This window comes from Camellia sinensis, chromosome 5 (genome assembly GCF_055761805.1).
Source record: "Camellia sinensis isolate YWXY chromosome 5, ASM5576180v1, whole genome shotgun sequence".
NCBI classification, from domain to species: domain Eukaryota; kingdom Viridiplantae; phylum Streptophyta; class Magnoliopsida; order Ericales; family Theaceae; genus Camellia; species Camellia sinensis.
Window position 1 is genome coordinate 160,662,716 of NC_138965.1, and position 23,275 is coordinate 160,685,990.

Consider the following 23,275-nt stretch of genomic DNA (forward strand, 5'->3'; position numbering starts at 1 on the left):
AGTCTTGACCTACAACCACAAAATACATAACACAAGCATGTCTTATCATTACACATTCAAGTAGCCATTAAGGCTTAGCTTTCATTACATTGGTTCTTATTCTTTCTTATCACATTGCCTAAAACACACACGCTTGCAGTCTCGGAACTTGGTACATTTTTTTCTTAGTGTGTTTCTAATCCATAACCTCATTACTATGGCTTAATTAAGGCTTAGGAATGCCTAAGATGCAATCAGGATGTCAAAACATGCCTTGGAACACTTAGGCAAAATTTCTGAAAATAAGGTCCACGCTCGAGCGTAGCTTTCCTCGCTCGAGCGGACATGCAAAATGTGAATGGTCGCTCGAGTGCACATTCCTTCGCTCGAGCGATCTGTAAAAGACATGAAACTTCTGGGAGCTTGCAATTCACGCTCGAGCGGACTTTTGGTCGCTCGAGCGGAGTGTACGCACTCAGATTGGTCGCTCGAGCGTGAACTCCCACGTTCGAGCTCGAGCGTAGATGCAAATTCTGAAATTTCCAGATTGCACTTTAAAGCTCAAAACTTGAATTCCAACCTTCAAAACACATCTCTTGAGCCCCAAAACTCGAGATAACATAGTAAACTTGTAAAACATGAAGAATTACGGATTATTTCATAAAATCATGGCCCAAGAGTTTGTTAAAAACTCACAATTTCAACTTAAAACATTATGAATGTTCATGAACACAATATGCATGGGTTTTCTTGGTCTTGAGCTTCCCAAAACATGATTAAACACCACAAAACAACTTGAAACTTGATGATATCCCCAAATAAAGATGAATTTCAAACATGCAAGAGAGGGTTCATGGAAATCATGCTCAATTTGTAAGAAAATGTACATGCATGCATGAATTAACTCTAAATTCATCATCTTTGGTCCAATTCTTGTACATAATCACAAATTCTTCTTGAAATGATCTACTTGATGGTTAAAAGTCATAATTAAGTCTTAAATCCTTACCTAGAGTCTTCAATTAGCTAGGTACTTGTACAATCTTTGATCAATTCAAGCTATATCCTTTAATTTCTCCTTAATCTCTTCTTATCTCTCTCTAGAATTGCACTCTCTCTCTCTCTCTCTAAAATGAATTCTCAGATTTTGGTACTAAGAGGTAAAAGAATTGAGCTTAAAAATGAGCTTAAGGGTTACATATATAGCTATGGTGCTAAAATACATTAATTAGAACATTAGGCTAACCAAACATGACTTAATTAATCGTTCTGAATCAATTTTTAATAAAACTTGCCATATGGCTCTAAAAATTACAAATAACATATCGGTGTAGTCAACTTCGGCTTCGGATACCGATAAGGCTTTCAATTTACATATTAAAGTGGAATTCCAAACAGATATTCTATAAGTAACAGATAGAAGGCCAAATATCATGCAATTTACATATTAATCTCATAATTCATTTGATCCACTCAATTAGAATCTTTAATCACTGATTAGTAACTAATTACGGGTCGGGGTTATTACACCAAGGCGCGGTAATGGGCTGTTCTTTGGGCCGCGGTAAAAATGGCTGAGTAAAAGGACCTTATAGTTAGCTCGGTCCAAATATGGTTACAATCACCACGGTCGGAATGGTGATTAGCTCAGTCATAGTATTCAGAGACGAGGTATTTGGGCGTCTTGCGAAGGACCTTGCTCTTGTTAGCTCGGTCGAAGCTTGGCATAGTTAGCTCAGTCTCAGCAGGCCAAAATCGAGGTACAAGTGAAAGGAGAGCCGAGCTATGTATTGCATGCGAAGACATTGGATTAAGTATGACAAAGGGCTAGTGTTAGCTCCGTCATACTGTCATCCAACCGGGATAAAACCATCTCACTTAGTTTAAGCAGTAAGGGGGATATTGAAGGATATGCATTATCTTTTAAAAGTGCGATTCCTATGAGGACTCTACATGAAGGAATAAGAGTCCTACTAGGATTATGCTATGCAGAACCTATAAAAGCTCACAACATAAGTTATGTAGAGGTAACACAACTTTGATTCTCGAATACACAAAGTTTTTGTCTATTTTGTTAACTTAGGCATCGGAGAGGTATCCAGCACACACCCGCCGTCTAGCTCACATTTGTGTTTTTAGGAAATAAAACGACGACGTTTGGAGAAGTGCAGACTTGATCAATAAGATTATACGATAAGATAATTTCGTACCCGTACACCTCTAATTGGCAATTAAAAGTGTGACTTTTGATCAGTCTTAAAATCCAAAAAATGTTAAACTTCAATCTCATAACATTGGTTAGAATTATTTATTCGGTAGAAATAGTGTGGGTGGTGTTGGAAGGGAGTGGTCATTTGGTCATTTAACATTGCTTTATACTATTTATTTATTTGATAATTATTAATTTATTTTTTAAAAATTTAACAAAAAATATAAGTCTATATGTTTCAACCAATCAGTATCAAGTTAGAACAAAATTCAAACTATTAGGCCAACTTACTCCCTGTCTCATCCATTGACTTCACCAATAAACAAAAACATAGACCCATGCGTGTCTACACTTTAATTCGAACTATTACGCGAACTTGCTCACCGTCTCATCAATTGACTTTAGCGATAAATAGAATTTGAAATTATAAATAAGTTATGAGATTTGTTTAAAATATAAATTGTTCTTTATGATTTAAAAATTTATAAATATTTTATTATCAAAAATTTTTATTTAATAGAATTAATTGAAAAAATAAAATTTTTAACTGTTCATCTATACAATAATAAAATTATCTGAATTATTAATTGAAATAAAATTTTAATATTATTAAAAACTGTTAATTAACTTGATAATTTATTAATAAAAAGACCTATTTGCTATGAAATTAAAAACCTTAAAAGGCATAATGTAATTTTTAAAATTATAAAAAATAATTTATAATTTAAATAAATTCATAAGGTGTATTTATAATTTACCCAATAAAAACATAGACCCATGCCCGAGTCTACACGTTAACTCTCCATTACTTTGGTTAATTTTGGAAAGTCGTTAAATTAGTAAAACAAAAATCAAAAAATTATTAAAAAAAACTAAAAATTAAATAAGAAAGTAAAAAATTTCTTCCATTCTCTTTGTTTTTTGAACATTTTTTCATAAAAATTAAAAAATTATTCTCAAACACTTTAATTTTTTAAATCATATTTTAACAAAAAAGATAAATAATAATAATAATAATAAATAATAATAATAGTAAAAAAGAATCCTTAGAACCACAAAAAGGGTTGTGTTACTTAGTGGCGTATAAACATAAGGCTCGACTATGTAGGGTTATATTAAGCTTGGCCTGGCCGAACTCAACTATCTCAAGCTCAATCTTATAAAAATGTCTAAATCTCAAATTCACCCACTTCACCCAATAAATATTTCATTTTGAAAGGCTATTATATTATTTAAACCCTTTTAATAATTATTTGAATTTGAAACATTAACAATATTTAATTGTAAAATAAATATAATCTTTTAAGAAATGTTTTAAATTAAAATCTAGAAAGAAAGAAAGAAATATATATATATATACGTATTTTTCTTTATCTTTTATTATTTTTTAATAAAAATAAAATAAATATTTTATAAATGAATAAGCCGGGCTAAAACTCTTTATCCCAAGTCTAGCCTAAAAATTAATTAAACTAAAAATTTAAATATTTTTCTTAATCGAGTTGGGCTTAGCCCATCTGACCCATGGCCACCCCTAGTGTTACCCTTTTTGTAATACATTTTGTGTAAGAGAAAATTTAAGATCTTGCTAATGATAGCCCCAAAAGATATCAATAAAGAACATAAAACATCATAATATTTATAATTTTAATATACTTTTCACATATTCATAATACTTATATATATATATTTATATGACCAGTTTGTTGGTATTGTTTGGGCTCATGTCGCCCATCACAAGTACTACAATTTGCACGATTTATTTTTTAGACCACAATTTATTAATCATTCATAAAAAAATCAAATCAATTTAATAACTATAACTATATTAATTTATGATATTTATTTAAAATAAATAAATAAATATTATTTAAAAACTAGACCACTTTATTTAATTTCAAGCTGTGGATTCTAATTACTTTCTACAGGCACCCGACTCTTTTGCGGAAAATAATGTGTTGCGGTGTTTTTTTTTTTTGGGTTACAGGAAAATCCTCCCCACCTTCCTGCAAGTCTTAAGGCAACGCCTCTCGCAGGGATCACTAAGATGTCATGTTGTCCGTTCTGAGCAAGAAATAATAACCTAAGAACTTGTACCGATTTCCTAAAACAAATTCTGCTTAAGTCAAGACTCGCACAATGAGAGAATATCAAACCCATACCAAATACTATGATAACAACAACTTGAGACTTAACTTCCTAACTAACTGCATTATGAATAAAAAATTGGCCAAAAAAATTTCAAACTTAAATCTGAAATCTTAATCCTCTGGACATTACCAAGTGCGCTACTGCCTTGAATTGGTCAACCCAAAACATCCAGTTTCACATAGCACTTTCTCCTTGTAGTTTTATATGATTAAAAATCATTGACTTGACTTGAGACTCGGGTGTAGCTACCAGATAAACACTGACCATTGCTCTCTTGACCCCAGATATACAAAGACCAATGCCCAAGTGTATACGCCAGGGTTAGTGTCCAATTCGGACAGGTTTTATTTGATTGTGTTTGGTTAAGAAATTTGAAAAGAAATTTAATAAAAAAAAAAAGAAAAAAATATGTGAAATTAAGTGAAATATAAGTATATTTTATTTACATTTCACATATCTTTTTCTTTTCCTTTTTCAAATTCATTTTCAAATCCTCTAACCAAACACAGCGTAAGAGATTGTTTAACTTAACTCGAATTATACGCCAGAGTCAGTGTGCAATTCAAGCAGGTTCCATTAGATTGAGAGATTGTTTAACTTAACGAATAATGTTATATACATCAATTGGTGTACTAACTAGTGTACTAACAGATAATGGGCCATAATTTTAGAAGTTTTGAGTATTTGTAATTTATGTAATAAGTGGGGTCAGTAATAATGTTATCATACTTGTCGGTGTACTAGTTGGTAAACTAATTGGTACACGTAGCACAACCGTTAACTTGACTCAAATTATGTTGAGAGTTGTTCAAGCTTATTCATAACTCAAACAAATCTTTTTATATGTTCCATGTTAGTAGTTTTTGAGAATTTTTTTCACCTTTTCAAGTACAACTCAATGCACAACACAATAAATTAATTTGTGTTAAATTCGAGTAACCTGAGCTAGACTTAAATTTTTGAAATAAATTCAGAGTTCAGGTTTGGGTAAGGGAATTTGTAATAAAGGTCGGACTCCAACTAGACTAGAGCAAATCCATCTACACTTTGGACCGGGCTTGTACAAACCTTTATTTCGACAAATTTGCCTAGCACAATGAAGAAAAACACTTTAACCGAAATTCACATATAACAAAATACAAAATGCCCTATCTGCAATAGAACATTCATATAGTGTACTAGCTGCTTTAACTATTAGCACAGTTTTAAGGATGCTTTTATTCCCAAAAAACATCAGAATTGAGTGGAGATAAGTCCAGTTGAGTAGAATATTGTAATAAAAGGCAACAATTTGCAGAGCACTTCCCCAAAGTTAGTGATCGAATGGAAGAGAAATGGAAACTCTTAACATTCTACACAAAAACTGCTTTCAAAAAAATTCAAATTGCTATTGAGAAGAATTGAACTAGGAACCATGTGTAAAATGCGTATGCATGTGCTGAAGCCACAATGCCAAAACACTTCTTATTATGACATATGCTTTTCTTTTTACTTATTCCACTGTACATCTGAACAAAAGGACCAGTGGAAAAATGTGTATATAATTTAGAGCCTTGAACTACCCATTAGTTCATCAAAGGGTAAAACAATGGAACTCTTAGAGAAACAACTCTGCCTTGCTATTGAGCATATTGAACCAGGAACCATGTGTAAAATATGCATGTGCTGAAGTATGCTCTCCTTTTTACTCATTCTACTGTACATCTGAACAAAAAGACTTCCATTTTTGAAGTCTACTATGAAAATGGACCAGTGGAAAAATGTGCATATAAATTAGACCCTTGAACTACCCATTAGTTCATCAAAGGGAAAAACAATGGGACTGTTAGAGAAACAACTCTGCCTTGCTATTTAGAAGAATTGAACCAGGAACCATGTGTAAAATATGCATGTGCTGAAGTATGCTCTTCTTTTTACTTATTCTATTGTACATCCGAACAAAAAGACTTCCATTTTTAAAGTCTACTATCAAAATAGACCAGTGGAAAAATGTGTATATAAATTAGACCCTTGAACTACCCACTAGTTCATCAAAGGGAAAAACAATGGGACTGTTAGAGAAACAACTCTGCCTTGTTTCCTTAGTCCTGTTTGTTACACTATTTTCTTCCACCATTGTTATTACTTCTGCTTCTGTTAAAGAAGCTAATGCTCTCATCACATGGAAAGCCACCCTGCAAAGCACAAACCATTCCCTACTAACTTCATGGGTCCTTCCACCTCATGATAACATCTCAACAAGTGCCACCCCATGCCGCTGGTTTGGAGTTACTTGCAACTTCGATGGAAGCGTCAATAGGTTGAACCTCACAAATTCAAGTCTAAATGGTACGCTCGACAACTTTACATTTTCATCGTTTCCCAATCTTGCATATATCGATCTCAGCATGAATAACCTCTTTGGTGTCATCCCACCTCTAATTGGCTCCCTCTCCAAACTCATCTATCTTGATTTGTCCACCAACCAGTTCTCGGGAAACATTCCACCAAAAATCGGCCTGTTGACAAATCTTGATACTCTCTACCTAGTCGAAAATCAATTGAATGGCTCAATTCCTCAAGAGATAGGCCAGCTAAAGTCTCTTACTGAGCTTGCTTTGTACACCAATAGTCTTTCAGGACCCATTCCCGCTTCTTTAGGAAATTTGAGAAACTTGACTCTTTTGTATCTCTATGACAATCACCTATCCGGTTCCATTCCACAAGAGATAGGAAAGTTGAAATCACTCCAGAACCTAAGCTTTGAAACCAACAATCTTACTGGCTTAATTCCAACATCTTTTGGTGATTTGAGCTCCCTAATACTCCTACATCTTTGGAATAATCAACTCTCTGGTTCAATTCCTAAAGAACTAGGAAATTTGACGTTCCTCAATGATCTGGGATTGAGCGAAAATCAACTCAGTGGTCCTATTCCTGCCTCATTAGGCAATTTATCTAGGTTAGAATTTCTTTTCCTTCGTTCCAACCAACTTTCTGGTCCCATTCCACATGAATTTGGCAATTTGAAAAACTTGCTTATGATAGAAATGGATCACAACCAGTTTTCTGGCAATCTCCCAGAGCTTTGCCAAGGTGGAAAACTTACATACTTCATTGTGAACCACAACCAGCTCACAGGTACAATTCCCCAAAGTTTGAAAAACTGTTCAAGCTTAGTTAGAGTTCGCTTTGATGAAAACCAATTCATTGGAAATATATCCGAAGATTTGGGTGCTTATCCAAACATGGTCTACATAGATTTGAGTTACAACAATTTTTCTGGTGAATTATCAGAAATTTGGGGAAGGTTTCCAAATTTGACAGTCCTAAGCTTAGCGAGGAACAACATCATCGGTAGCATTCCACCGGGGCTTGGAAATTCAATACAACTACATCGACTTGATCTGTCTTCAAATCGTTTAGTTGGGGAGATTCCAAAGGAATTCGGGAAGTTGACTTCTCTGGAGAAGTTGCTTTTATTTGATAACCTACTTTCAGGTAGTATACCTCAAGAACTAGAATCACTAACTGGGCTTTCATATCTGGATATGTCCACAAATAGATTCAATGGGTCAATACCGGGTATTCTGGAGAATTATCTTAATCTGTTTCACTTGAACTTGAGCAACAACATGTTTAGCCAGAGAATTCCATTTCAGATGGGTAAGTTATTTCACCTTACCGAAATGGATTTGAGTAATAATTTTCTTATAGGAGAAATACCATCGGAACTCACAAATTTGCAGAGCTTGGAGAAGTTGAATCTCTCCCACAATAATCTCTCTGGTCTCATTCCAAAGGGTTTTGAAGATATGAATGGCTTGGCATTTGTTGATATATCATACAATCACACTGCTGGAAAAATGACTTTTAGCGGCGTTTTTAAAACGCCGCTATATGTATGAAAAACGCCGCTAATTCCTTTAGTGACGCTTATCACCAAACGTCGAGGACGCGGCCGTCGCTATAAGTTTATGACGCTTTAAAAACGTCGTAAAATTAGTATAGGCGGCGTTTTTAAAAACGCCGCTAAATGCGATAAATAATGATAAAATGACGTCATCCAATATTTAGCGACGTTTTTAAAACGCCGTGATAGATTTTTTTATTTTAAAAGGATGTCCGTTGGCACTGTAGTGGCATTTTGAAAAAACGCCGTTATAGCTCTTTTTTTTAAAAAAAATTGTTCTGAATCTGTTATATTTAACTAAAAAACATACCTTTAATAAAGCTGAAAAATAACAATAATATGAATAAAATTTTACAACTACTTCAATATATTGACTAAATAAACATTACATGATTGTGTCTGAACCAAAATCAAACAACAAACACAATCAAAAAATAAAAAGAAAAAATAGGTTAAGTCATTTGCTTGCACATGCAGATGCAATGGAATAGTCAAGCATATTACACATCATTACACTGCAGAATAGGGATTCGTATTCAATTAATCATAATAGGTTCATGTACAACAAAGACAATTTTGAGCAGGATACATTCCCAAATCCCAGTCAACACAAAGGAATGCAGAGAGCCCGGTGAACAAACAATTTATGCTACTTCAATATATTGACTAAATAAACATTACATGTTTGATGGTTTCCATAACGATTCCCCTTGCAGTAGAAATTTTCTTCCTCCTCTTGATGATTTCAATCGAACAAACAATTTCCCAAATATCCCATTAAACAACTTCCCACATTATCATCTAGCTTTGAGTCAATCAAAAGAACAAAACTAGAGTAATGCACACCAGGTATATTACAAGTAAAATATATTCTATAAGCTTGAAAAACAGTGCCATCGGGTTTTAATCCCCATGTTCCAGAGAGTGCATGGACACAGGTTGTCCCATGCAATTCCTTCCTTTTTGTTGTTCCTAAAGACAACACAAAGAAACACAAAATAGCTTTAGCACACAAGATGATAAACATATTAGCAAAGATAGATAACTAAAAGCTCAACAGCCCAGCCTAAGCGTACATATGGGCTATCATCCAAGGTGCAATTTTTTTAAAAACCAGTAAACACCCTGCAAACAGCATTGAAATTGAGAAGAAAACCAAAACAAACTGAATGGTGTAACAACTTGCAAAGGCATCAACCATTACTAATGCTATCTACTCTAGGGTATGGAGGATGTAGCATCAATGCTTTATCATGTCTGTACATATACTAGCAAGTACAAGCAGATGGAGGTGTAGTTGAACTTTATTGTTTTGAATTGAAATGCTAGCTAACAGTTTGCTAACCAGCACTAACATCTCACTAGATTTTTCTATTACTGCTCAACTATCTACTAGAGTCAGATTTTGACATACTAGTGCATGTCAGTGCTCGATTTTACAAGCCATGTCATGAGTGGTGGATATGTAAAATGAAGTGATATGTGATGCACATTTAGTAATTACTATGATGCAGAAAGAACGACATCAAGCTTGAATTCTAGAAAAGAATTCAGTTGTACTTTCGTGTATCATCTATAATCCCTAGGGTTCTTCAGTTGCAAAAATTGTCAAATTTATTCTATTTAGGCTTAAATTATGACTCCTAAGCAAATTTCAGGTTGAAGCATATGGGAGCTGACCTGAAATTAATAGCAATAACTTACAGTTGTAACAATCTTTGATAATCTCCAATATTGGATGGGATAGATCCAGAAATATTGTTATTCCTCAGAATTCTGCAAGACATGAAACCACATGGTTATATTAGTTTTGTACAAGAGCAATTAAGGAGCATGAAAATGAAAAATTAAAACAGAATAGATTTGCCAGCAATAACCATATCGCCTTACAAGAGATTCAAAGACTTCATATCCTTAAGAACGCCAATGAAGAACTTCCATTAGATAAATCACTTATCCTTCTAGATGAGCATGGGTATGTTATAAAAGAGAAGACTAGCTTTATTGATATGCTAAGATAAAGCTAACAAATCAACCACTCTTCCAACTCTAACCCAGATCCGATACTCTTATCAGCAACCCAAATCACTGCAGAGATTAAAGTTCATGAGTTTGCATCATCAAGTCTAGTGTGTAAAATGATTAAACTTTGATCATAGTACAGAAACAACTAAAATGGGAATTCAATGACACTAAGAGCACATACTCACTGATTACCATTAATACCGAGAATGGTAACCAAACATGCTCCAAACATGCTCGAACTATTTACCTCTGATTATCTGATCACTCACATGTACTCATGGATGATCCTTCAGAAAAAACATTAAAAATTAAAAAAAATAAAATCATCAAATCATCCTTGGGTTTCCTATAAGAAAATTAACACAGCTTCCTCATTTTCTTACCTTTGCTTCGCCCCTTGCGGCTGCCAATTATGAGAATGGAGGATCATGTCAGAACTTTTTTGTGCAAATACTGCAGAAAGAGCAGTCAGCACATAGTGTACCCCAGGCTCCAACACCCCACATTGGCAGGATCAACAAATAAAACTACATCTAATATATAATTTTGAAAAGGCTATGCCTCTCTTTAGGCAATTCTCTATTGCTTTAATCAGCATTTAACTCAGAAAAGTTTATTCAATAGAAATATTTTCACCTAAAATTACAGTTAGATAAAATAATACATGTATTGTAATATGACAAGTATACTCACATCCCAATGGCACCAAACTTTCATGGTTAGTGCCCCCACACCTAAAATCAGCCAGTAGGAAGCAATGCAGCCACTAGATTTAAGTAACTCAACTACAGGTTAATGTTGCAAGTGTATACATCCAACCCAATCCGAGATATGCAAAAATAAGTTATGCGGTTCTCTAGTCAGGCTGATTTCTTGAGTGATAATCAAATTACAGAATTCTTCAATATTTTCAAACACTATGAGAAACATGAAATATGCCATGCATAGAACTGTAGGACAGGTAACATAGCCTACATGTCATGTTGGGGTTCTGGGGAGGGGAGGCAGGAGGATTATATAGCACAGCAGTTGAACATAAAGCTTTAACCAAATGACAAACCCACCTCAATTGCATGAATCGCAGCTTTGATTGCTTGCAACTGTGATGATAGAACTTTATGATTAGGAAACATATGAGTCTCTCCATTCTCCCTACATGTGGCAACGTGAATGGTATATCTTTCCTCCAGGTCAAAATCAAGCTCAAATGTAGTATGGCAAGTCTTACAGTGCTTCTCATCTCTCCAATACAGATCACGACAACACACCGTTAATTTTACTTCAAGAAAATTCCTTTTTCAAAAGATTTTCTATCAAAATAGAAAGATTTCTATCAGAATGAAATAGATGGAAAATGAGAAACAATGATTTATATGGATGATAAAATCAAAACAGGTAATCGTGTATTTGTGTTGCATCTCCCAGTAACTATTTCCACAAGGAGAACGCCAAAACTGTATATATCTGCTTTACGTGTCAACTGCCCTCTTATTGCGTACTCTGGTGCCAAATAACCTCTGAAACAACAAATACGAATGTAAATTCAAGATGGTAAAATAATTGGAAAGAAGGAATATAAGAGAATTGAATCTAGATTCCACAAGTGTTTTTAAGCAGAAGGATAATGGATTCCCATGATCACCTGCCTTTCTTGTGCGCCTACATAAAAGAGTTGTGGCCTCCGGTTAGGTTTAACAGTGGTCTTATTTTTTTTATTCTTTTTAGAAATTAAAAATAAAAATAACTGTGGCCTCTTAAAAGCAAGCAAGTGGTTGGAATTTGTTGGTGGAATGGTTTGCAGAGTTGCTTCTCCAGCCATAATCTACAAACCTTAAAGCCTAAGTGTTTGATTGTGACTATTTAAAGAATCTCTTCTTTTTCGGGTACATCAGAGGCCATAGCCTTGGAGAGGGGGGGAGTCTTGCATGTGGCAAGACTTGAACCCTTGACCTCCTAGTAAGGTATAGGAGTTTCGGTCAACTGAGTTACCCTAACTGGTCATTAAAATAAACTCTGCTCATGAATCATGCTCATGATATCAGAACTCAGAAGTAGGTTTGCTGGTACAAAGGATGATATCAGAACTGATCACTGTTGCTTCAGCTTTGAAACTTGTGATCATCTTGAGTTAGCTGGGCTCAATTGTTATGGCATTCCAAGGCAATTTCAAGGGCCGGTTTTATTCTCTACAGGACTACAGGGTTTGAAATGTGAAAACTATTTCCCTAGTCAACCAATTAAGTCTCAATTTTTTTTTGTATAATAACAAAGTACACTGCACTTGAAAACCAAATTATAACCAAAACAGATCAACCTCTTTTTGATTTCAAACAAAAGCAGTAGAAACCTCAAATTTAGAACAAATTTTCTGCCTAACAAATGAATCCATGATACTAATGGGTATTAATAAATCTGGAATTGACCTTATGGGTATTAATAAATTCGAATAATCCCAGCACACACAATGTTTGAGCTTTATAATGAGGAATGAGATATTACCTGACCAATAAAGGGAGAAACATCTACCTCAAGCCTTTAGAAATAGTATACTTGACTGATAATATTGCACAATACATCCCTTCAAACTCTTGATCCCCCACGTTTCTCCTGCAGAAACATTTAAAGTAATTGTGACATGCAAATTCCATGTAACACATACCAACACCCACAAAGAACGCTAAGAACAAAGTCAAAGCTAAAGCATAAAAGATCAGAAAGAGAATTTTAATACTCACCCATAAACCATGTGAGAATAAGATCATTACGGATTGTGTTTGAATCTGCTATCGGGTCAAACCGATCCTAAAGTCCAACCATGAAATAAAAGAACTTATTAGTGCTCTGGTGACAATATTTCTTTCATGTTCAAGATAGTGAAACATCAACTAAAATCATGGAAGGCCTAGAAAAACAGTGACTACCAACTGTCCCCAACATTAACTCAGTTGATAAGTGAAAATCTCAATGGTTGAAATCCATAAATTTGATGACAACAAGCAAAATAGATTTACATGGTGCAATAGTAGTTTCAGAAAATGACTCCACTTTAACATATATGAAATAACAGGGAATAAGTACACCATAAAAGAAATTGTTTCAATTTTGATAGCTGGAACCATCCAAAATAAAGTATCCTTGAGCGCCCATCTCCCAGTGCCACTAAATTTGGGTTAGTATTGATGCAGTATGGAAGCAAGAGCTCATTATAATAAGATACATGGCATGCCAAACAACAGTCACTTCTTCAAGAAATGGCTTCTACACATCAATAGGCCATATTTAAAAGAGCTCCAAGTGCACAAAACTAGTAACAAAGTTAATTCATACTTAATCCCTTCAAAGTAATATGATATGTGCATAAACAGACACCAACACTCACGACAATAACAACAATATGGCAATACCACCACCAAAAAAATGGAAAAAGAAAAAAGGCAAAATTTTGATGCACATATAAACAAACAGACAGATACATGGCTTTTGAAGACTTTCATAGTTTAATAATATTCTATATTTTGTGCCTACTAAGTATTACACATGTAAATCTAAAGAATGGCTCTTTTGTTGTGTAGTTAATATTGTAGGCACGCTTATTTATTAAGTAGGTAGTAAATGTTTACTAGCAGAAAACACTACCTTAAAGGTTTCTATAGCATTGGCAGCAACATTGAAATTTGGAAGTTGTATATAGTCAAAAAACTTCTTCATATTTTCTGATTTTAAAACATACCCCTGAGAAGAAAACCAAACAAATCAAAAAAATTACCATATAAAGATTAAAAGAGAAACAAGATATAGAATTAAAGCATCAGGAACAAGAAATTCAGAAATTAACTAGAAATGCCTCCTTTCCATTTCATCAGTAAATTCTTATTGAATGAATCTGTGAGATGATAACAATGATGATAACAATGATAATGATAATAGAGTACCATAGTTGGTGGTAATGTATAAACTTAAAATAATTGAAAGAGACAAGAGGATGGTAGTGGTTGTAGATGAAGAAGGTGGTGGTGGCGCGCTGCTCCCAAATATCATCCCAAAAAAGTTCCCGCCATTGCCACTGCTGCTACCGGACCCCCCATCAGAACCGCTTCCGCCGGTGCTGGTACCAACGCCATTGACACCAGGGTATGAAATGCTCACACTGGTGTCCCTGATAGAGAATGGTAGTTACACCAACACAATAATGTCAATATAATAAAACAAACAAAACAAAACAAGGGTTTGAAATGTTAAGACATGGCATCATGGGGCCTAGATCATTCAATATTTACAAGTATCTTTTTTTTTTGTTGTTGATAAATTTCACTTTCAATAGCACAATTAAAAATGTACCAAGTCCCAAAGTGGTTGATGTGAATCTAAAAAGCAGTTGAGGGAATTTTTTCAGTTGAATTGTGTAAAATTAGACACAGTTATGTTAAGAATACAGAAAAATTTCACAGAACATGTGACAAAGATGTGAAACAAAGGTGTGAGAGCTACCTTTTATCTCACATTTATGTCACATTCTGTGAAAATTCTCTGTGCAATTAAACTGTTTAACTAGGAAGAAAAAGCCTCCCTCACATGATGGCACAGTTGGGAAAGAACCTCTCCATGTTGCCAACCCCATTCAGATCCAAGTAATCCAATAAGAAAATTGTGGGAACAATATACGGCCCCCACATGAAAGGAACATGCCAAATAGTTAGCTCAGCTCTTTATGGCAACTTTGCATCAAATTGTTACATTCACATTTATTATTATCACATTTCTATTATGATATGAACATAAAAACTAAATACATAATAGAACACAAAATACATACGAATGGATAATATTTTATAAAATTTGTTGATAAGACTCATTTTTTACAAAAGTTTAGGCCTTGTTTGGAACTTGAAATTGGTAAAAGGAAAACAAAGAAAGTGAGGGGAAATTTTCTCCTTTGTGTTTTTCCTCCAACTTTAAAAAGCTTTCCTTTAAAAACTTTTTATGAAATAATAATAATAATAATAATTCATACAAACAACAACAACGATCCCTAACAAGTCATGAGTTGGCGATGAAGAAACATATAATCTCCTATGTTTATTCTTTTTTCTACTTCTTCCAATGAACTTCAAGAGGCATACGATAATTAAAATTTGTCTTCTCCACTCTCCCTTAGAGCAACTCCACCTCTAATAGGCATTTTCCTTAACAAAAGTACATAAATAAATAAAAAATAAATTCTACATTTTGTTTAACCACTTTGCCTAATGTGTACTCTACCAACCCTCTTTGCTCTTCAAATTAGTTTGCCACCTAGCCTATAAAATGAAAACAGAAGGGCCTAAATTACAAAGGTGAGCCAGGTGAAGTTTTAATTTCTACTTCACCAGCCATCATACTAATCTGTACAATCAAACCTCAATCAACAAGGCAACCACATTGAGAAACAGCGCCCCAGAACTATCAAACTTGTATATGTGCACTATACTAATGATATAATAAAAGAGAACAAGGTAGAAGTCAAAGCAACAACATTAATATATACCTTGACCCAAACAGCCAAAGATTCATCATGTTCTAACCACTTGGATTCTGAAAGAGAAGACTCCCTCCTTGTTACTCAACACCCTGCTTTCAATAGTATCTACAAGTAAATGGTCGGTCTCAGAGGCCAGACAAGACTCTGTGCAAAAATCCTGTCCATTCAAGTTCCCATCATTTGCATCTTGATTTAAAAATAGAAACATTTCCAATAGACATTATTAAAAAATATATATATATATATCAGTATATATCATTTATGTATCTGCACATTGATACAGAAATCCCTCCCTCTAGGACCAAACTCAGTAATCCCCTTGCCTATCCTCCAAAATCCGACGATCTACCTACCCCTTCCCAGCCCCTCCACCATCGCAGAACCATAAGAGAGAGAGAGAGAGAGAGAGAGAGAGAGAGAGAGATGAAGGGAACAACAAATAATCGTACAAATTGAGTCAATCCGAACATACCTCAAGAATCGAACTCGCTACCTCGCCGGTGCAGCTTCGAAATCGCTTCCATGGGGCTTCGATCTGAATCTTCGATGGAGCTTAGGTATGAATCTTTGATGGAGCTTCAAAATCGCTTCGATGGAGCTTCGATCTGAATCTTCAATGGAGCTTCAAAATCGCTTCGATGGAGCTTCGATCTGAATCTTCGATGGAGTTTAGAGAGGGTTGAGAGGGAGAGAGAGATGTGTGCGTATAAGAGTTGAGAGAGAGAGAGAGTTCTGAATCTTCGATCGAAATGCTTAGAGAGGGTTCTGATTCAAAATAAGGTTTCACAAAAGGAGGCGCGTGTGGCACCGCATTTGGAGGCGTTTTCCCATTATAAAACGGTGCCGTCTTGTCTAATAGAATATGCGGCGTTTATAAAACGCCGTTAAATACTAATAACAGTGACGTTTAAAAAAACGTCGTTAGAAAAACGCCACCATATTCCCTTTTTCCTGTAGTGTCAGTTGCAAGGTCCTATTCCCATGAGCAGCGCCTTCATAAATGCATCAATAGAAGCACTGCAAGGGAACAAAGGTTTGTGTGGAAATGTCAAAGGCCTGCAGCCTTGCGAAATGCCTTCTACATTGCCCAAACACACTCTAGCAAAGAGGACACTTGTTCTTATAATCGTGCTCCCTCTTGGCGGAGCACTTTTACTTCTAGGCGCATTCACTGGACTTCTCATTGTCTTCGATCCAAGAAAGAGAAAGTCCCAACCCCCGAATGAAGATCTGTTATCGATATCAATATATGATGGAAGAGCAATGTACAATGACATTGTGAAAGCTACCAAGGATTTCGATGCCACATATTGCATTGGAAAGGGAGGATATGGAACTGTCTACAAGGCGAAGCTACCATCAGCTAATATAGTAGCTGTGAAGAAACTTCATTCATTATCTGAGAAGGCTGACAGGAAAGGTTTCTTAAATGAGGTAAGGGCATTGACAGAAATTAGGCATCGAAACATAGTGAAGCTTCTCGGGTTCTGTGAGCATACTCAACACTCTTTTCTAGTTTATGAGTACCTCGAAAGGGGTAGCTTGGCTGCAATTTTCAACAGAGATGAAGAAGCTAATGAATTGGATTGGCCTAAACGGGTCAATATTATTAAGGGTATTGCAAGCGCTTTGTCATACATGCACCATGATTGCACACCACCAATTGTTCACCGAGACATTTCTAGCAATAATGTTTTGATTGATGAGGAGTACGAGTCTCGTATTTCAGACTTTGGCACCGCCAAGCTTTTGAAGCTAGATTCCTCCAACTGGAGTGCACTTGCAGGCACGTACGGATATGTTGCACCAGGTAAACACAGTTTTATGCTCTCGTAAATTGATGTAGAATCTAAAATGTAAGAAAACAAGTGCTTGATCATGTGTGTGTGTGTGTTTTGTGTGCAGAGCTTGCTTACACAATGAAGGTAACTGAAAAGTGTGATGTTTATAGCTTTGGTGTGTTGGCATTGGAGGTGATCAAAGGAAAGCATCCGGGAGACTTCATCACCTCTCTGTCGACCTCAGCCATCGAGAACATAGAGCTAAAGGATGTGTTGGACCAACGCCTTTCACCTCCCTCCCCTGAAGTTGAGAAGGTAGTGATGTGTTGTGTAAAATTGGCAATTGCATGTTTGCATGTCAATCCACAATCTAGGCCATCCATGCACATTGTTTCTCAATTGTTATCCACCTGAAAAATTCCGTAGAGCCTCACCGATGTGCACAAAATTGCTGCCCATGAAAATGCACAGAATTGATCCGTGCACTAATTTTGTGCACGTAGCAAAACTCGAGCCTCAAAACAGTGCAAAGCTATTTTGTTCAGTAAGGATATGTTAGATATTAGATAAAACCCAATCCTCTCTATTACCTACTGAAATATACTTTTCATGTAGAGATTTTTATTGTAAGAATAAATACTAAAGAGTGAAAATCAATAAAAAGAGAGATGTACCCTTGGGGCTTTTGTGTGCCACGTGTGTATGGTAGCAGCCGAACCACGCACATATGGTGTGGCTTCTCTCTTTATTGTCACCTTATTTATTTTATTTTGTGTTGCTTTTATTTTTATTTTTCTTGAATATATATGCCTACCTTGTAGCATCAAAAATTGTTGGCTTCTTTTATGTTGATTTGAAAGAGCAATGTTGCTGGGATGCTATTTTCCATTGAATAATTACATATGAATTACCAAAATGGTTCAAATTTGATGTTGGTGATGATGAGTTTGTGGCGGTGATTTTGTTTTTATTTGTTTTTGTTTTGTTTTGGATGGTGAATCTAAATCTCAGTTTTTAAACAAATTTTAACAAATTGCATTTTTAAAAAAATGATATATAAGCTAGTTTCTAGATTAATTTTTTAGACCCAATGATTTTGTAATGATATGATTGGTTGATAATTAGAGAAAATATAAGAGAGAGTATTGCCTTTAATATCTTAATTAATTGTCGCATTGTTGTACTTAAAATTAAGTTCAATTTTTTATCTTAAATAGCAATGCTCTTAATATAAAGATTGAAGATTGTAATAAGATTATTAGAAACTGCAATAGCAATACACAAGTATTCTTATATCATCTTTTAAAAGGAAATATTATATTCTTCTTTTCTATTTATAAGGGATCTCAAAAATCTGGATACCATTTATTCAACAAGTATAAATTACCCATCTATAAAAACTGTAAATTTAATAATCTCAAATCTTTTTAAAGTAGGGATAACCAAATGATAATTTCAAACATGTAGAGATATATAACAAGAATATTATTCCCTCTGTTTGGTTTTGATTTCCATAATTCACTTTTCAGGAAAAAAAAATATATATTATTTTTCGTATTTTTTTGTTTTCACTAAATTTTTTAAATTTTTAGATACACCTAACATAAATATACTTAAAAAGTATAATATTTGTAAAAAAAAAATTTACTAAATACCAAAAATACAAAAAAAAATAAAAATGCAATACATTTTTTGTATTTTGTGTATTTATTAATTTTTTAAAATATTTTTTCTCAAATATTTTACTTTTAAGATATATCTAAATAAGATGCTTCTACAAAAGTAAAAAAAATTACTTAAAATTTTAAAAATATTCACTAAAAACAAAAAACTAATTTTCAAAAAATTGAATTCAAAAAATTAAAATCAAACACACTAATTGTTATTACCTGACTATGAGGTTGAGATTTTGAACGTGGTTTGGGCGATTTCATTCATCAAAACGACGTCGTCGTCATAATAAATTAGTGAGCTTCTCTTGCAGCGTGGTAGTTTCTGGGCACACATTCTGCAAATGTTACAAACATTTGGAGAGGATCCAAACGCATAAATTGATAACTTTCATAAATTATTTTTTGTGTGTTAATGTGATATTTATTATATTATTATAATTAATTTTATTTTAAATATTTGAATTTTATCATTAAATGTTTAGAAGTAAAAAAAAAATTCTTTGTTTTGATTTTAAAGATATGGTAAACTAAATATATTGGTGAGTAATATAAATTATTGTTTTAATTTTTTTTTTTTTACCTATGTACTTTCTTTTTTTTATATATCTCTACATTCCTTCTCTATTCTCATACATTAATATCAATTATCCCCCATCGCCACCGTTACAAAAGGCGACGAAAAGTTGTCAAAAAATTGCCAGTGTTGGAAAAGTCACCGACAATCCGTAGCAACCACAAACAGACATAGATAGGTGAACATATAGACAAATAAATATGAGTAATATAATTTTTCAAATTATTATTCTTCTTATAGACAAAAAAGAATAAAATTTGGAATAATTGTCCCAAAAGTTTCAAATATGGACTTATAGCCCCAGTGCCTTAAAATCTAGACAAAAATTGCACACAACATTTAGTACAAACCTTAAAATAGAATTTTTTTGTTTTTTTTTTAAAAATAAAAAAATAAAAAAATAAAAATAAAAATAAAAAAAACCATTATAAGCATCGTAAATTGCACCAAACAAGACATATATCGAGGTCAAATACTCAAATATGGGATACACAAGAAGATGGGGTTTGTATAGAGTTTGAGTAGCTATAAAACCTGCAGAGAGTAGAATAATTACGCATAAAATAATGGGATGGTTATTTAACTTTTAATATCATAACCGAGTTCTGTTTATGTTTTGATGATGGATCAAATTCGTATAATAGTAAAGAGCTCGTGGTATTAAGTTAAAACTAATCAACTGGAATGGAATATATTATAGATTCTGTTGACTAACTAATCTCATTTTTTATGGTGACCAAGTGATCACTAATGGGGTTCAATATAATATATATATATATATTTTTTTTTTTTTTTTTTTGGGTGTGCGCGCGCGTGCGCAAGTGGTAAGTAGGCTATTAATTACAAATATAAAAAAATATATATCAAACTGGTCAATTAGAGTCCAACAATACATAGCTAGGAATTGATCAGCTATCAAGCCCAATAATCACTATAAGAAACAGCCAAAACTTAAAAAGAAATAAACTACATACAACTCTTATAATAGGAGAGAAAATATAATCAATCTTTGTCATTGACTAGGATTGACTCCCTGGACATTGGGGTGTAACTCAATGGTCTAGTAATCACACCTTAAGGTGCGGTAAGTGAGAGGTCAGGATTTTGAACTGATGGAGTAGCGACAAATCTTTTAGTTGTAATTTAACTGTACTAACATACGAACGATATCTTTGACCCAAAACAAAATATTAGGATTGACCCCCTTGATGTCATGAATAGAAGTATACAAAAGTGGCCAATTGAGCTATCACAATTAGTTAAAATTCTTCAACCAATTTGTACCAAAAAAATAAATATTATAGTTCAACTTTTTTTTAGTAACTTTTTATTTATTTTTATAAAGTGAATACCTTGACTTTTTTTTTAATGACTTTTTAGCAATTTTTTTAGTTTATTGACTTTTTAGCCAAAAAAATTAGGATAAATTACAAAAGTGGTCCTTGTAGTTTATCCTTTGTGTCAATTTAATCCATCTACTTTAAATTGCATTAATTGGATTAATTACACTTTTCACCCTTATAGTTTGATCTAAAATTTTACTTTACTCCCTATAGTTTCAATTTGAACAATTTGATCCCTTCACTTAAATCTAATTTCAATCGAGTCTTTCCGTCTAAATTGAAAAGAAAAATGTTTGGGAGCACTAATTAGTGCTCCCACTAATTAGGTGGCAGTGGGTCCCGCCATTAATGATGTGATGTTTTGGTCTTGGAGTTGTATTTTTTTCTTTTTTTTTTTACTTTTTTAATGCATTAGTGTTATTAGTGGTGGTATTTTTAGTGGGATGAATCATTGTTGAATTGAAAATTGAAAATTAAAGTTAACAATTTTAGGACACTTGTCACTTTAAGTCTAGTTTCAATTTGGTCCTTTCACCTAAATTGAAAGTTAAAATTAACAATTGTAGGATACTTGTCAATTTTCTAAGGTGTATACGTAAACAAAATTAACAAAAATTTAAACGGAAAAACCAAATTAAAACTAGACTTCAAGTGTATGGATCAAATTGTTCAAATTGAAACTATTGGCACTAAAATGAAATTTGAGTCAAACTACAGAAGTGAAAACTACAATTAACCTGCATTAATTTTACCCTTGAACTTTGGTTGTTGCTTGTAAGTAGTACAATTGCTAATTGGTTGCATTTTTTTACCCTGGATTTGTTCTTCTAAGTTATTCACAACAATTCCACACCTTTGCATATTGTTCTTGATGACCGCATCTGTGCTTTCCTCTTGGCTCTATAAAGTTGACTCTTCAACACCCCAACTTTGTGAGCCATCTGCTCAACGCCGTTATCATAGTAGGATTAACTATCAATGAAACATAGAAGTCAAAAGTATATAATTTAAAAACTTGATAAAAGATAGTTTTAATCTTTAAAGTACGAATTCATTGTCATTTTAGTCCCTTAATTTTCATTTTCATTTTATCATTTTGGTTCTCAAAAGTTGTCAATTTGAATTAGATTGGTCCAATTCCAAACTTTTGTTTAAATAGTTAGTGAAATAATTATAAATTTCAACTAGGATTGCTAAAGTATATGTTGTGTCATTTTAGTCCCTAAAGTATCAATTTTGTCAATTTCGTCCTTCAATATTGTAAGGTTATATTTCATTTTCTTCATCAATGTTTCAAGACCAAATTGACAAAATTAAAAACTTTACGGACCAAAGCACACAAAACACATACTTTAAGAATCATGTGTATTTTATTACCATTCCATTAACTATTTAGACGGTCCGTTTAGAATTGGACCAAATTTACTCAAATCTAAAATTTTAAGGACGAAATTGACAAAATTAAAACTTGAAGAACCAAAGTGACAAGAAATGCATACTACTATAAATGTATTTCATCCTTAAAATGATTGGACAAACTATGAAAAAGAATTAGTTTTCACAACCAGACTCAGGAACAAGCCCTTGCCTGCAAAGAAAAAATGAAAGTGCAGGAAGAGTTCGCAAGTTACTTTTTTTGAACGGAGAGTTAGCGAGTGTGAACATTGCTTGGGGTTCAAATGTCAATTTTTATCATGGAAAATGCTAATCATATTCATTTATGAAACATCACAAGAATAATGTCACAATACTATTTTGATAAATAAATACCATTTCTGCTGGTGTTTTGTTTTAAGGTATATGGTTTACATTGAGCCACATCATCAAAATTATATATAGAAATTATTTATGATTTTTTGTTTGTATATCATTACTCTTCTAGCATAAATGTTTATAATGATATGAAAAAACGTCTATAAATTGTAAGTTTTAGCGACAATTTATAAAAATTTGGACAAAAACAAATGTCACTAAGTTTTAGCAGCATATGTAAAAAATCATCACAAAATATTATTTTTAGAGACGATTTTACTAGGACTAACTTTCAATAGGACTTAATGAGAATTTAACTATTATAACCTATTGGTAGTTTACCCAACTCATCTTCCTTATTTTTTGAGATAACAAATT

The 23,275-nt window shown here is 33.4% G+C and overlaps 2 protein-coding genes and 2 long non-coding RNA genes across 5 annotated transcripts; 1 reads left to right on the forward strand and 3 right to left on the reverse strand.

Annotated features, from left to right (window-relative positions):
- Positions 1–8,741: 8,741 nt before the first annotated feature.
- On the reverse strand, positions 8,742–10,115 carry LOC145790944 (uncharacterized). Its single transcript, XR_014330389.1, has 2 exons — positions 9,936–10,115; positions 8,742–9,203 (listed from the first exon to the last, which is right to left on the reverse strand). It is a non-coding gene; the product is annotated as an uncharacterized LOC145790944 (long non-coding RNA).
- A 348-nt stretch (positions 10,116–10,463) lies between these two features.
- LOC145790945 (uncharacterized) lies at positions 10,464–11,643 on the reverse strand. The gene is made up of 3 exons (XR_014330390.1): positions 11,321–11,643; positions 10,640–10,709; positions 10,464–10,543 (listed from the first exon to the last, which is right to left on the reverse strand). It is a non-coding gene; the product is annotated as an uncharacterized LOC145790945 (long non-coding RNA).
- Positions 11,644–13,871: 2,228 nt separating this feature from the next.
- On the reverse strand, positions 13,872–16,169 carry LOC145790946 (uncharacterized). Of its 2 annotated transcripts, XM_082870287.1 has the most exons (3): positions 14,829–15,112; positions 14,189–14,412; positions 13,872–13,988 (listed from the first exon to the last, which is right to left on the reverse strand). In XM_082870287.1, exons 1-3 carry the CDS (start codon positions 14,927–14,929, stop codon positions 13,948–13,950), a joined length of 366 nt encoding a protein of 121 aa, XP_082726413.1. In that variant the 5' UTR covers positions 14,930–15,112; the 3' UTR covers positions 13,872–13,947. The 2 variants fall into 2 exon arrangements, 1 of the variants encoding a protein (XP_082726413.1); XR_014330391.1 differs by lacking the exons at positions 13,872–13,988; positions 14,829–15,112 and adding an exon at positions 15,781–16,169 and having other exon boundaries at positions 13,995–14,412.
- Positions 16,170–16,739: 570 nt separating this feature from the next.
- On the forward strand, positions 16,740–18,117 carry LOC145790947 (MDIS1-interacting receptor like kinase 2-like). The gene is made up of 2 exons (XM_082870288.1): positions 16,740–17,584; positions 17,680–18,117. Exons 1-2 carry the CDS (start codon positions 16,756–16,758, stop codon positions 17,967–17,969), a joined length of 1,119 nt encoding a protein of 372 aa, XP_082726414.1. The 5' UTR covers positions 16,740–16,755; the 3' UTR covers positions 17,970–18,117.
- The last annotated feature ends 5,158 nt before the right edge of the window (positions 18,118–23,275 follow it).

Excerpts from the sequence above, each read along its gene's own strand:
- LOC145790946 (XM_082870287.1), bottom strand. The coding sequence starts at position 14,929 with ATGTGGGGGCCGTATATTGTTCCCACAATTTTCTTATTGGATTACTTG. Across the intron at positions 14,413-14,828 it reads TTTCCCAACTGTGCCATCAT|GGACACCAGTGTGAGCATTT; the intron begins GTGAGGGAGGCT and ends ATTCTCTATCAG. Across the intron at positions 13,989-14,188 it reads ATACATTACCACCAACTATG|GGGTATGTTTTAAAATCAGA; the intron begins GTACTCTATTAT and ends TTTTCTTCTCAG.
- LOC145790947 (XM_082870288.1), top strand. The coding sequence starts at position 16,756 with ATGAGCAGCGCCTTCATAAATGCATCAATAGAAGCACTGCAAGGGAAC. Across the intron at positions 17,585-17,679 it reads GTACGGATATGTTGCACCAG|AGCTTGCTTACACAATGAAG; the intron begins GTAAACACAGTT and ends TTTTGTGTGCAG.